General features: G+C 40.3%; 1 protein-coding gene and 1 long non-coding RNA gene across 4 annotated transcripts in view; one reads left to right on the forward strand and one right to left on the reverse strand.

Annotated features, from left to right (window-relative positions):
• The window catches only part of robo3 (roundabout, axon guidance receptor, homolog 3), a 366,973-nt gene that overhangs the window by 42,950 nt on the left and 309,074 nt on the right, over positions 1–14,949 (reverse strand). For all 3 annotated transcript variants that reach the window (XM_079565561.1, XM_079565560.1, XM_079565562.1), the window contains exons 10-11: positions 6,752–6,833; positions 3,136–3,304 (exon numbers count right to left, since the gene is read on the reverse strand). In XM_079565561.1, the coding sequence (XP_079421687.1) occupies positions 3,136–3,304; positions 6,752–6,833 (251 nt within the window). The remainder of the gene's footprint in view (positions 1–3,135; positions 3,305–6,751; positions 6,834–14,949) is intronic.
• The window catches only part of LOC306969925, a 358,335-nt gene that overhangs the window by 32,040 nt on the left and 311,346 nt on the right, over positions 1–14,949 (forward strand). Inside the window, exon 2 of the long non-coding RNA XR_013793359.1 lies at positions 10,736–10,889. This is a non-coding gene — a long non-coding RNA (uncharacterized lncRNA). The remainder of the gene's footprint in view (positions 1–10,735; positions 10,890–14,949) is intronic.

Here is a 14,949-nt window from a genome sequence, read left to right on the forward strand (position 1 = left end):
GCAGTGTTCATTTCGTCGACTAAAATATTTAGTCTTAATTTTAGTCAAAGTGATTTTTTGCCAACTAAAATAGGACTAAAACTAAATTAAAACTTTCTCATGAGACTAAAACTATGACTAAAATGTCCAGATATTTTTATTTCTAAAATAAGACTAAAAAAAATGAAAAGAAGAGACTAAAATCATCCGAACTTCTATTGACCGTCTGAAAAAGCCTCAGATCATTTAAATTCACTGCCAAATGAACAGGTCTGAGCTTTATCATGTGGAAGCAGCTCCATGAAGTCGAGGACCATGATTAAATATGATTATAATGAATATTATAAATGTATATAAAAAAAGTCGACTAGTCTTCATTTTAGTCGACTAAATTGACATGCAATTTTAGTCGACTAAAACTAGACTAAAATTGAAAAGTTTTTTTTGACTAAATCTTGACTAAAATTAAATTACATTTTAGTCAAAAGACTAAGACTAAAACTAAAATAAAATATGTTGTCAAAATTAACACTGATTCCAAGTAAGCGCAAAGAGTTGTAATTTACAGTGTAGTTGTTAAAGCATCTGAGCTACATCCAGGTGGACGATCGCTATAGAAATAGGTCATAATACGCTACAGATGTCTCTGTTTTTCCTCAAATGTCTGCAAAAACATTACACTGCAAGGAGAAGGAATGGATTCCTCTCTGGGTACGGCCCTTTAAAAGCAATTTAAAATGTCAGTTTAGCAAAGTATGGGACGGGTGCATGTTATAGCAAGGTTAAAAGCTCATAAAAAGTCGATTTTGCATGAATGCCTCCCTCTACCAAGCGCATACACTAAAGCCCCAACCCCTCTCTCTCCTCTATGTGCTTCTCTTCCCAGCAAACTCTTTCACCTCCGGCAAGGAAACGCTATTGAAAACATCCCAGCGGCTCCTCTCCCGCTGCCTAACCCCAACAATCAGCCCCGGCGTTACTCGGAAAACCCATTGGAACATTTGGATTGTGTTAAGCTCTGCCGGTGTTCCCTCTTCATCCAATAGAAGGGACACATTTCCCGCAGTTAGCGTTGCTTAATCTCGCAGAGCCGTGTCCGCTTACAGACGATGCGGCCACCAAATTAAGTTAAGGGCTAATTAATTCAAGGTGGTTTGTGCAGAACGTGACACGAGGAGGAGGAGGAGTGCGAGCAGGGTTGAGGATCTGTTACAATGTGTTGCATGGAGAGAAACGATTCATGACTTTTCTGTCCTTGGAGGGAAGTATGTTTCAATATTAGGGCGAACTGTCAGGAGCAGCAGGGAACTATATCCAGATTTTATGCAAGGTTTGGTTCGGTCAGGAGTTCCAGAGCCAGATGATTAGCCTAATGTGCATGCTTTGATTGAATGGGGGAAACACTGATGCAGGAAAAACATACAAAACTCCACACAGAAACCCCCACATTGTCCAGGAATCGATCGTCAGACCTTCTCACTAAACACTAAACCACATTAAAAAACGTTAAACACAATGTCTTTTTTTAATTAGGTTTACACAGGTGACAGCGAGTCAAATTTGATAAAGTTTTACTGTATTTTAAATGCCACAATTGCAAGCCACCTGTGCATATTTCATTTCTTAAGATTTGCAAACATTGAATCAAACAGAGGAATCAGGGGACATTCTGATTATGCAAAAGCAAATAGGAAACGACGGGAAACTTTTCAGCCAAAAAAAGGCTCTGTGCACGGGCTGTTTGAAAGCAACACGATGCTAACCTCCTAAGGTAACAGCTGTTCCCTGTCCTAGTTTTATTGCTTTGGAGAATTAGTGGTGTCTTTCTTAAATATACATATATGTTTAAACACGGTGGGAGAAAACAAGCAGCTGTTGGATAATTACTTATAACATGCTGAAAACTTTATGTAGCCACTTAACCAGAGGAGACTGTGTTTTAGCCTTGAAGCTGAGTTAGCCTGTGGGCGGCACAGTGGTTAGCGCTCTCGCTTCACCCGCTAGGGGGTCAGCCCTATGTTCCCCCACTTCTATTGATTAAGATTAGGCACCAGCCCACTATCTTTAAGGTTAGTGTCTAGGGCAGGGTCAGGTTTAAGCTGATTGATATACAGTATTTATGACGTTTTACTCATGACTTGTGACCGGTTGATGTACCAACTCACCTACGAATAAAAAAATCGCACCCGGGGAACATAGGACCCGGGGAACATAGGACCCGGGGAACATAGGCACGCACCCACCACTAGAAGGTCCAGGGTTCGATTCCCACCCGGACCTTTCTGTGTGGAGTTTACATGTTCTTCCGGTGTCCAGGTACTTTGGTTTCCCCTACCACTAAAAACATGTACAATAGGCCAGGATGATTGATGTGTGTGAGTGAATGTATGATGGTCAGAGAGACGTGTGCAGTCGCGACAGCGCTTCTGTCAGTCTCCCCCAGGGGAAACTGAAGCTACAAACGTAGTTTACCACCACCGAGTATGGAGTGAATGTAAATGCGCTTTGTGACAATGTCTGTGAAAGGCGCTATATAAATAAAGATCTTCTTCTTCTTCTTCTTCTAAAGACTATTGCTAATTTAGAGTAAACAACTGCTGAAATAGCACCACAATCTGAACACATTATTGTGAAACACATTCAAATGGGTGTTTATTTAAAGGGGCTAGATGCAAGTTAGCCATTTTATACTCACTACTGCCACCTCAGGTCATACATGTAACTGTACCTTCTATATTAAGCTCGTGCATGACGGCAATTCGGACCCGAAGTGACACCTTTTTGAGTGACAGTGCAGGATTTTAGAAGCAGTTGTGGTGAACAAGTCTAGGCTCATTCTACAATTTAGGACATTGTTGGAACATTTCGGGGGAGGAAATTAAATATTTTTACAATTTTTAAACTCCTTATAGTCCCTTTAAGTTTTTTAATCTTATTTAAATTTAATTTACGTTAAATTGTGGACAGGAAGTTTGTACTGAACACAGGCTAACAGGAAGTTAGCCAAAACCATTCCCTGCACAGATCAAATCATCATCATCATTTTGACCATAGTTTGTTTGTGTTTGATGAACCTACACAGTAAAAATAATGTCATTCTAATCCAAGAAAATCCAGATTTTTCACCATATTTAATGTTTTGAAACCCTGTCGTACCTGAACGCCTCCACGATGTAGGAAGTGACCGCCGCGCCGCCCTCGTGCGCGTTGGGTTGCCAGGTCAGGCTGACGCTGTTCTTGGACACGTCCGTCACGATGGGCTTGTGCGGCGGGCCCGGCAGCTGGAAGGGCTCCGTGGCCTGGGCTGCCGACGAATCCGCGCTCTCTGGAAATGATCAAACAGCAGGAAGATAAAATAAAATAATAAAAAGTTAGGAGGAAAAAAAAAAGAAACGGCATAAAAGCAGAGACGGAGGTGCTGCATATTTGATTAACGCTTGCCTCTGGCGCTCCCCTTTTGTGCCACGCCGAGACGGTAATGTTGATTGAAAATTTGCATCAGACTAGCTCGAGGCGCCTCACTTCTCTCTCTCTCTCTTTCTCTAAAAAAAAAATACATCACCGCCAACTATTTCCATTCCATTCTCGCACTCAGATAAACCTCGCTGGCTTTAATGCGACTTGTTATTCCATTAATTCTTCATCTAATGCTCCTAATGAAATCCTTACAGCGCGGGATGTTTTATGTACTAAGGCCTAATGGTTTGTGGAGAAAATGAAAAAAGAGAAAGTTTACGTAACGGCGATTGAATTTGCGGTGAGCTGTAAAGGGGGCGGTGACGCTGTGCCACAAATCACATACAAAGGGCTCTAACATTAGCCTTAAAAGCGGAAGTATTGATGGAGAGGTTTTGAGTTATTGTCCAAATCTGCCCGGCAACAGCCCGGTGCGGGAGAGCATAAGGTCAACTGTGTGCGGGATAATTGGATGGACAGGAAGGGGTGTTTCTGAGTGATTGACAGGTGCTCAATAGAATCCAATGAGGGCTTTTGCAACTTAAGGGGAGATTGATTTCAGATTCTGGGCTAGTTTGCTTTTGCAACAAATAAATAAAGGTCTAATATTCACATTTAGCTGTTTGAATGTTGCCATCAATCCACATTTCTGTCTTGTACTCGATGTTTCGAAGGGAATTTTTCAATATCTGATTCCAAGTTTGATTTATTTGGCTTTGAATCCCAAAAATCAAAGAGAAATTTGAATTTTTACTGATCGTTTTAACTAATAATTGGCTTATTGAAACACTTATTCAAAATCTTTGTAACTATTGTGTCCACAAATAAAACCATTAACTGAGGGAAGACCTTGTTTCTATATAAAAACCTAATAAGAAAGAAATACTGCAATACATTTCTTTCTCACATTAAAGGGGCTAGATGCAAGTTAGCCATTTTATGCTCACTACTGCCATCTCAGGTCATACGCGTGTAACTGCAGCTTCTATATTGAGCTCGAGCATGACGGCACTTCGGACCCGAATTAACACCTTTTTTAGTGACAGTGCAGGATTTTAGAGGCAGTTGTGGTGAACAGGTCTGGGCTCTTTCTTATCAGGACATGGCTGGAACATGTAAGGTGAGGAAAATACATAATTTTAACATTTTTAAACTCTATATAGTCCCTTTAATGTCGGGGGGCAGCTTATTCCAGAGTCTGGGCCCAGCAACTGAAAAGGCCCAATGACCCCAGTGTTTGTACTTGGCTCTGGGGACCTTTGTGGACCTTGTGCTCCTGTTTGAATTGTGGACAGTCAGAAGGTCCGACAGGTAAGGAGGGGCAAGGCCGTCGAGGGGTTTAAAAACAAAAAGCAACATTTCAAAATCAATCCTAAAAGATCCTGGGGGCCAGTGGAGGGAGAAAAAGACTGGGGTGATGTGTTGACGTCTGGGAGTGTTTTTGCATTTTGCACCAGTTGGAGGCGACTGAGGGACGACAGGGAAACACCGACATAAAGTGCGCGGCAAAAGTCTATTCGTGAACTGAGAAAAGCATGAATAGTCCTTTCAAGGTCGGTGCGGTTTGAAAACTAACTTTGGATAAGACATAGTTGATAAAAACTTGCTCTGACCACGCGGTTAATCTGCTTAACTTTTAACTTTGAGGATTTTTTTGTTGCGTTTTACATCATTCTTTAGTCATTGTTTTTGTTGCTTTTCCATTGTGTTATTGTTGTTTTTCTGGCCCATTTTTGTCGGTCTTTTTGACACTTTTTTCAAGATTTGGGTAAAGCCAAACTGGAGGAAATGTGCTCAGTTCTGGTGGGAGTTAAGAGGTTAAGGTCTGTCTTGATTATTCAATGCATGAAGCCAGGGACGGATTAAACTAATTTCTTAAACATGACTCTTTTGTCGAAACCTTGAACAAATCTCTATTATGACACCACTTTATTCCCCAAACTCAAAACCCATTTCAAAACTTGCCAATAGCACGCGCGTTTAACGACACTGCCATTGTAAACAGGATTAGTATTGTTGTTGCCGGGCAGCTTAGCTCCATAATTTACTGTTTGTCGTAAATTATTGTCCTAATCTACGTGGCAACAACAGTTAGCTGTTAGCTCATCGGTTAACGGCATTGATCGGACCGCTTCTTAATTAAATGGACAAGACGCAACTGAGATAAATGCTGCACTGAAAGTCGCACACGCAGTATTTTGAACAGAATCTAAGTGTGTGTCAAATATTTGCTAACAGAGGGATTTCCGTTTAAAGTCTATATTGGTGCCGTCCAAATAAGCAGAATGCATTTCAGCTGTTCATAAATACTACATCTTTAATGCCACAAATGCACAAAATCAAATCATATTTTCATTTTTGTGAGATTTGTAAACATCCAATTGAACCGGGAAGAAAGGGGGAATTTTGATATTCAGAATAAATTGGACACAGTGGGCGACTTTTGAGCAAAAGATTGTGTGAAATTTTAATCAGAACAGCAGCTGAATTTGTTTTAGACAATAGTTTTTGTGCTTTGGAGAAATGTCTGCAGTAGAAATACTTGAGGAATGTCACTGAGTGGGTTCTGTCTCTAAGGAAAAATGAGATTTAGATTTAATGCCAGTTTGAATCTGATTTGATCCTTTTTAATGACTTTTAATGCTCTGCGGAAACCCGTGCCTGGATTTCCCTTTCTGGACGGCAACACAATAGGGACAAACCTTCTTCTTCTTTGTTGTGAGTAAGCGGCATTGACATCAGCACAGCGCCCCCTACTGTTCATAGAGTGTTTCAAATGCACAAAACACATGGACACATTGAGTTTATAGAAATGTAGTGGAGTAAAAGTAGCAAAACACTCAAGTAAACAGAGCCTCAAAATCTCTACTTAACCTCTTAACCCCCGCCTGAACTGAACACGTTTTCTCCAGTTTGGCTTTACCCAAATCTAAAAGCATCAAAATAGCGACAGAAAACAGATGAAAACGAGGGTAACACGGCAAAAAAGTGTCAAAAAAAAGCTGCTAAAAAGTTAATAAAAATAAAAAAAACAAATCGAAAACCAAGATCGATCAATATGGGGGAGATTAAGCGTGATTCAGCCCTCGCCGAACTGGAGAAAACGTGTTTCCACTGACCGCCTCCCCAAACGCCACAGTCAAAAGTCGCCCTGTTCTCCGAGATAACAGTAAAAAGCAGCGTGAAAACAACTTTTCCCCCGCTTTGCTTCACATCCTCGTTTTACATCGCTCCCTCTTCACGCCGCCGTCATTTGCATGTATTTAAAACCCCGCGGAGACAATTTCACATCATCTTTTTTTTTTTCCGTGGTTACCTTTGACGGTGAGAACTCCACTCCAGCTCGTCTCGCCGCTCGAACTGGAAGCCACGCAGGTGTACAGCCCGGAGTCCGTTTCCTGGCAACAGACAGACAATGGCGAGGTGTCATTAAAGTTTTGGCGGGTGAGGGGGGGGGGGCGTGGGGGGGGGAGGTCCCTATCTTGCCACGCAGCAGTGTTCGTGCGGGGAATGCGGAGCAGTGGGAGCGAAGTCGGCAGGAGTGCGAGACAAAACAGGGATGAGAGGAAAGTCATTTGCACAGGGCGGCTGAGGTGAGCCAATAGGGATGAGCAGGAGAGTTTTGTATATCGACTTTCTTCAGATAAAAGCCACCGTGCGGAGGAGTGGGGGGCCGACACGACTCAACGGGAGAGAGTTCTGGAATTAAAAACAGCAAATCTGCAAATGTTTCCGCTGATCAGTGTTTGGATTCACAAACCTGCCACACTCGTCGTAATGCCTGAAAGTCCTCTCATCTGCAAATCGAGCAAATCGTTTTGAATAGTGTCTCCACTTTCGGACGCCTTTAGGAAACGGTCATTTGACCTTAGTTCATGTGAGCTGAGGGAGAAGACAGTGAACTTTGTGATAGTTTTTGTTTGTGGATAGGTTCAGCCGTTACAGAGATATTAACCTCTTAACTCCCGCCTGAACCGAGAGGATCTTTTTCCTCACGTCATCAGATTTTTTTTCCATCATTTTTTTGTTGGGTGTTCAACTCATTTTTGTCATTTTCCGTTAATTTTTATCACATTTTTGTCACATTTTTTGTCATTTTTTTCTTCTTTTTTTGTCACATTTTTGTCATTTTTTCGTCCATTTTTTGTCAATTTCTTGTAACATTTTTGTGACATTTTTGCCACTTTTTCATCAATTTTTGGTCACTTTTTTGTCATTTTTTCGTCAATTTTTATCACATTTTTGTCAGTTTTTTAGTCATTTTTTAGTCATTTTTTGTTGTTTTTTTGGTCAAATTTTTATCAAATTTTTGTCATATTTTTGCTACATTTTTGTCATTTTTTCGTCCATTTTTTGTCAATTTCTTGTGACATTTTTGCCACTTTTTCATCAGTTTTTCATCACTTTTCTCTCACATTTCCATCATTGTTTTCGTCTCAGTTTTGTTGCTATTTTCACAGCTTTTTTCCAGAAGCTTTTGGACTGGGGTAAAGCCAAACTGGAGAAAATGTGCTCGGTTCAGGTAGGAGTTAAGGGGTTAACCATAAACCAAGAAGAAGACTCAGCATTTTGACTGTTTCCACCTTTACAACCAGTGTTTGGAAAGTTACTATGAAATTGTAGTATTACATAGCCTATTAGTAGTTAGAGCTTTGAAAAAATAAACTGAAAATAATAATGTAATAATGCAAAGGTTCACAGGGTAAATACAGATTATAAATGTACCTTTTTAAGCCTCCACAAAGGTTTAAAATTCTTCAACTTCCAGCCAGGAACAGGCAAACTTACACTTTCCCTATTTTATCCCATGACCCGGCAACAAGTGGAAGAAGAGGGATGGATGGATGGATGGATGGATGTTATATGTAATTTGTTACTTTTATGATACGATTTACAACAACAGAACTAGTGAGAAGCCAACAATGTTATTAAGCATCATTCCTAAAGGCTGGTCTGAGGAGAGCTTAAAATAAAGATGTTTTTTATTTAATTTGTCCATTTCTTAACCAAGAAAGTCCAAATGAAATCTCTTCTTGCACATGTTTATAGTGGTATAGGGGAAACTGGAGCACCTGGGGAAACTTCCTGCTGTGAGGCGAGACTCTGCACGACCTTTACAAACACACTCATAATGTACTACTCGTTTAAAATTATTTACAAAAGTCGATTTAAACTGTCATATAAACATCAGGTCTGGTCAGATATATAGAGATGAGGGTCTTTAACTTAAATTGCTGTTGTCTCATAGTGTTAACAAGTGCTAAATGTCTCCTTACCATCGTTGGTATTGTTCATTCTCCTTACAGCCATAATAATTATAATTGTATATTTGTATAATAATCCTTGAACAAAGTAACAGTGAAGCTGAATGTCTTAAAGGAACAGGCCACCGTTTTTCCATTCTGAGATATGTTCTTACCTGAGCTTAGACGAGTTGATACGTATCTGTCTGGTCTTTGTGCCCATGAAAGAGCTCGGTAGCTTCAAACTTCACGCTCGTTTGGAGCTATAGGAATATGTTGGGAGAGGCTAAATGCGAACATCTTTGGTCGTTTTGGATGACTGAAAGCACGCATAAAGACCAGACAGGTAGGAATCAACTCATCTAAGCTCTGGTAAGAAAACATCTCAGTAAGAAAAAATGGTGGCCTGTTCTTTTAAGACATGAATAGGGAATCGGGGGTGGGATTAAAGAAACTATCTTCTTCCCACTCCCTTTCAGGTAGAAAAGGATCTTCATGTTTACATACTGTGTCTGTGACGTTGCCTGAAATAAATGAAAATGAATGAATAAAGTGTGTGTCATTCAAAGCACTAAATATGTCGAGAAACCAACTGATTCACACTCTTTCATACAGGCAATTACAGAGAAAAGGTTTAATCAAAAACTGTCCCTTTTTTAAATCAGAAAGAGCCAGAACCGCCACGAAAACTGTCAAATGTGCAGTTTATTTGTCCTAAAGCAAGCGCGTAAACACTCTCCATGCATCACAAATATCTCAGACTAACTCACTGCACCGAAATATGATACTACGCATACATTTCTAACAAAATGTCTGTTCCTTCCCGATGCATGACCGCGTGTACGTTCCCGACAGGTTATCAAAGCGACATGAAGCGAGCGCTACATCTGCATACGATTAGCATAACCACTGATGCTAAAGTGACAGGTGAGTTTAAATAGCTTTAAAAGACGCCATTTTATCCGGAATTATTCACCATTTGTGAGCGTTTTCGGCATAATCTCGGCTGCTGTTTGTGCGCGCGCCCGAGAGCAGCTCCCGGGCAAACTTATTAAATCCAGAACAATGCAACAAAAAAATAAGGATTAGGCAAAACAGCGCGCTTCAAGGTTAGCGCCGAGGCCGGTTTACTTTCTCTTCAGGCGCACGTTTTGTGTGTTTTTCACCGTAAATATTTAGCATGTGTTTTTTGGAAATCGTCTCAAGGTAGATTGTTCGAAGCACAAAAGCGCTCTTATTCACGGGAGAGAAAAGCAGAAAGTCAAACCGCAAAGTACCGTGAGTGAAGTGACAAAGCAGATTATACGTAGCTACTTTTCTTGCTACTGTTTCTCGACTTGCACGCCGTCAAGGGTTTACTTCATGAGCGGGGTATTAAAACGCATTCAGAGTCATTGAAAAGCATGAAATCAGATTCAAACTGGCATTAAATCTACATTTCTTAGAGATATAATGATCCTTAGAGACAGAACCCACAGCAATATCACTGCTGAGCTATTTCTACTGCATATATTTATCAAACAAATCCAGCTGCAGCTTTGACTGAACCTTTACGCTCTTTTACTGAATAGTTTCCCGTTGTGTCCAGTCCAATATCAAAATCCTCCTCATTCCCCTGTTTGATTGATGCAAAAAGAAACATGCCAAGATATTTAGTATTTGTGGTATTAAAAAACATGGAAAATCATCGACTTTTGATTACAACACTACTTCCACGATGGTTTACTGATGGGATGGGATATTTAGTTTTTCATTCAATTTTCAATAACTTTAAAGCAGAACTAAGTAATTCTTGCCCCTAGAGGCCATAAGGGCCACTGCAGGTGTCGTTTTTTTACTGATTAATTGTCCGTGAGAGTAAATACTACACTGACAGAAAAGACAAAGGGACAGAGGGATATTGTACATCCAATTACACAATGGAGATAATTATTTTCACTCAAACTTGGCTGTGAATGCTGTTTAAGTGGCGCTAGCCCGCTGTTAGCTTTGCCCGTTAGCCTGTTAGCCTCTTCTTCGTGATTCCATTAGTGTGCATTGGTGAATCCAACCCGTAGGCAGTAAAGTTGCAATTGTGGTTTTACGGCCAGAGACACCAGGGGGAGATGAAAGACCCTCCAATCATCCCATTAACACTTGTATTACCCCCAGAGGGACCACGGAAAGGATTTATTAAGGTAAACAAGTTACTTAGTACTGCTTTAAACAAAGGTAAAACATGAAATGATCAGGGGGGCGAGGGTTAGGGTTAGTTAATCCTAATCAGGATATAATTAGTCTTAAAGGAATGGGCCACAGTTTGTCCATACTGAGATATGTCCTTGAGACGATTTAAAAAAAAAACACATGCTAAATATTACGGTGAAAAACCCACAAAACGTGCGCCTGAAGAGGAGCTGTCGGAGAAGAGAAAGTAAACCGGCCTCAGCGCTAACCTTGAAGCGCACTGTTTTGCTAAATCCTTATTCTTTTGCTGCATTGTTTTTTGTTGCACCTGAGCTTAGACGAGTTGATGTGTACCTGTCTGGTCTTTGTGTCCGTAGAAGAGCCTGGTCGCTTCTACCTTCACCCCGTTTGGAGCTATAGGAATATGCTGGGAGAGGCCAAATGCTAACAACATCTTTGGTTGTTTTGCGTGACTGAGGGCACGTACAAAGACCAGACAGGTACGTATCAACTCGTCTAAGCTCAGGCAAGAACATATCTCAGTATGGAAAAACGGTGGCCTGTTCCTTTAAGAACGGCAAATGTAACGTAAGATCACACACAGAATTTTAGAAACTAGAAGGTCTTGGCTTTCAAATTAGGTATCACTCTGGCGAATAGACTGTAAGCTCTCTCGCTATACGAGATTTGGATGTAAATAATTGTTTACCCTAACCCTAAGGTGGCAGTTATGTGGTTAAGTCCATACTATTATTAGATATTGAGACAATGTGAGTATTTGGATGAGCATTCACACCTTAAATAAAGGTTCCACTTCAATATAATGACTTTAACCACTGGGCCTGCCAATAGCAAAACCTGAAGTACCTGAAACCAACCCCTAAGCACTTTTTTATATATATATATATATATATATATATATATATATATATATATATATTTTATCAACAAGCCTGTGTGTTTTAATAAGAGATCCGCACTCGCTCGACCAATCTGCAGTCAAAGCCGGCGTCAAGCTGACGTCTTTTATGTTTCGAGTCTATGCTTCGTGCTCGGCCCGAGAGGAGAGCGAAGGATCAAAGTGCAGAATTTTAATGACCAAGCTGCAACGCTGGGGAAAAATTTTCGAAAAAGAAGGCGCTACTCCTGTGTTTTTTTCATCCTCTCGACAGCCGCTTAGCATTCTGGTCGAGCAGTGAGCACATGTAATTAAGAGAGGTGTGTGATGGATGTGCTGTGTGCACGCGTGACTCCCGGGCTATTCACTCCCCCCCCCCCCCCCCTTTCTTTTTTTTTTTTTTTTTATATTCCTGGGAAGGGGAGCCGAGCCAAAAGCTAGACGGTCTGTGAAATTGCTTACAAGAGTGTGAGATGTTAAGGGTCTCACCACTGGGGGATCTTTTTGAACGAGACGGCGAAGTAGTAACAAGTTTTAGGGAGCAGGACAGCTGCCTGGGAGCGCTCTGTGGCCCAACTGTGTTAGCGCTTTATTACAGCTCTATGCTTTTGGTCTCGGATACATGAGCGCTAATAAATCCCACCAAACAAACAAGAATCAGAATTTGGCGTTAGCTTGTGATTATTTTCTTAAAGTAATGAAAATAGACTAAGACATAACGCTATTAACCAAGAAAGAAATGTCTGGTTTTGTTATGAAAATATACATAATACATACAATAGATTCAATATACATCACCTCAGGGCTTCCAAAATACTTCTAATGCCACAAATGCAAAAATGATATGTAAGTTTAAGCTTTTAAACATTTGCATCCATTTCAATGAAGACATGAATGTCGGGGGATTTGGAGATTTAACAGCAAATTAAGACACGACGGGAAAGTTTTGAGCGAAAAATGTGTGAAGAATTTTAAATGCCATCTTATTTTAGAAAAATGACATGAAAGGTCCTTGAAGTACGACATTTAAAGGGACATTTAAAACTCATCTGGATTTTTTCCCTCGCGTTCTTGCCGCGTTGGGGTCACTTTTTCTGCAATTTTTTCCATTGCTTTTGGTCACTTTTTTGCCACTTTTCTGTTGCTCTTTTGCTACATTTCCAGTTTTTGTTTCATTTTTGGTGCTATTTTGATGCTTTTTTCTAGAAGCTTTTAAGATTTGGATAAAGCCAAACTAAGGAACATGTGCTCCGTTCATGTGAGGTTAAAATAAGACAAACACTTGCAATGAGATAAAAAAAAGTAAACAGTAAGAAGTATTATTCCTATTTCATTGGTGATAAACAAGTCCAAACCTACTCAAATTTAACACAAATGCCAACAATTCAACCTGAAACTGATTTAAAAGTCAAATAATGTCACTGTTTCCAAAGAAATGCCATTCAAGGCCTGGCTAACGGCAGACAAAATATCAAAAGTTATATTTAGTCTGGGGACCACCAATTCATTTTCTCGTAGGGGAGGTGTGGTTTACGATCGTCCATAGTCGTTTATCAGGCTGAATGTCTATCATATCCGTCTGTACGTGGCCACAGCCAATCGTATCATCGTATCAGATGTAAACTGTCGAGCTAAACTATTCAGAACACGGTCTAAAGCTTGATCGAAAAATGGAGTCACGTCTGTTGCTGTCATATTGGATCCGTAAATAACGTTTAAAAAAAATAAAAAATCTTCGTAAACAAACTACAAGCTTCCGTATATTGATATAGTGCGTCATCGTCTTGCCGTCCCTCCTCGTTCTGTGATTGGTTCCCAAATCCATGCAAAGATTTCGGCCGTGGTCCCCAGACTGCTGTGAAGTTCAAAATGATTCGAGCGCACACAGCAGTCTGGGAATACCCAGGCTAATCCAAGGCTTCAATTTGAGCAGAATTGACTAAAATGGAGACTTTTGACACTGTTCATTCTTCTAATTATTCTGTTGGAAGAAGAAGCTAAAATGTGCTGCAGCTCGCTACTCCATCTAGTGATAGAATGTGGTATAACAGGAAGGTAAAAACTTTTTTAATCTTAGCTTTTGATTCAAATCTTTCACGTTATCACATTTTCAAATAGGCTGATTATTTCTTTTAAACTTTGCTTCCTATTTATGTATTTAAAGATTGTCTGACTTCTTTGGGTGAAGCTAAACTGATGATCCGACAACAGGAAACTTTATAAAAAGCTACATCTACAGTGAACTAATGTGATCCAACTCTTTGCATTTGAAAAAGAACAAAACTACAACATTTTCCCTCATTTAACCGAGCCCCGTCCCCTGGTATTCGCTTGTTTGTTGCTCATTGTTGTTCCAGACTCACACGTTACCTATAGCGCTTTTTAAATTGCAAATTAAATACAGCGTTTAGCGAGTCGCTGATGTAAATAAAGCCCGGCCTGCCCGCCGCGCCGTCTCCCCAGGTATTAACAGCTGAATTAATTTCCACGGTATCTCCAGGAAAACAGCACAACTCGCAGCTCCTCCGTTTTCAAACTCAAGCGCTTTCTCCGAGTGCACCCGCTGCTCGAGCGCCGCGACCAGCCCTCCCTCCTGGTGCACCATGGGAGTTCTGGCTGCACAGGTATGTGGCGAAGCGGGATATTTCAGGAGATGAATTTTAAAAGGTTTCTAGAATTTGGGATGATGATGAAGTTAGAATGAAGTTAGAAATAATGAAGTAGATGAAGCTAGAAATAATCATAATAGAGCTTTTTAATAGAGCCCAGAGCGTTGTCTTGTTATAAGAGATATTATATGAGCAGATAAAATGGTAAAAATCATCACAAATCACTAAAATAGGACTAAACCTGCAGAAAACTCTCCAGTCCAAAGCATAAAACTGACTGAGAGGTGGTTTCCAAATGGTACGGCTTCGGGCACAATTACCCTGGGACCCAAGTACAACTTAGACTATTGTGTTTTCCTCAAATATTGTTGTTAAATAAGCATTAAATAAACCAGAACAGCTTAAATTGTGATAAAAGTCAATACCACAAATTTTAACAGACTCAAGTGAGGATTTTCTACTTTTATCTCAAATAACACAGGTGATTTTCCTAATTTAGTTCCATTTGAGTCTCATTTTGTTCCTGATTTGCTTTAGTTGTTTTGACAATTTGATGAAGAAATGATACAAATGTGGACTGGGGAGCTGGTTTACCCCC

This window comes from Gobius niger (genome assembly GCF_951799975.1).
Source record: "Gobius niger genome assembly, chromosome: 11".
Lineage (NCBI taxonomy): Eukaryota > Metazoa > Chordata > Actinopteri > Gobiiformes > Gobiidae > Gobius > Gobius niger.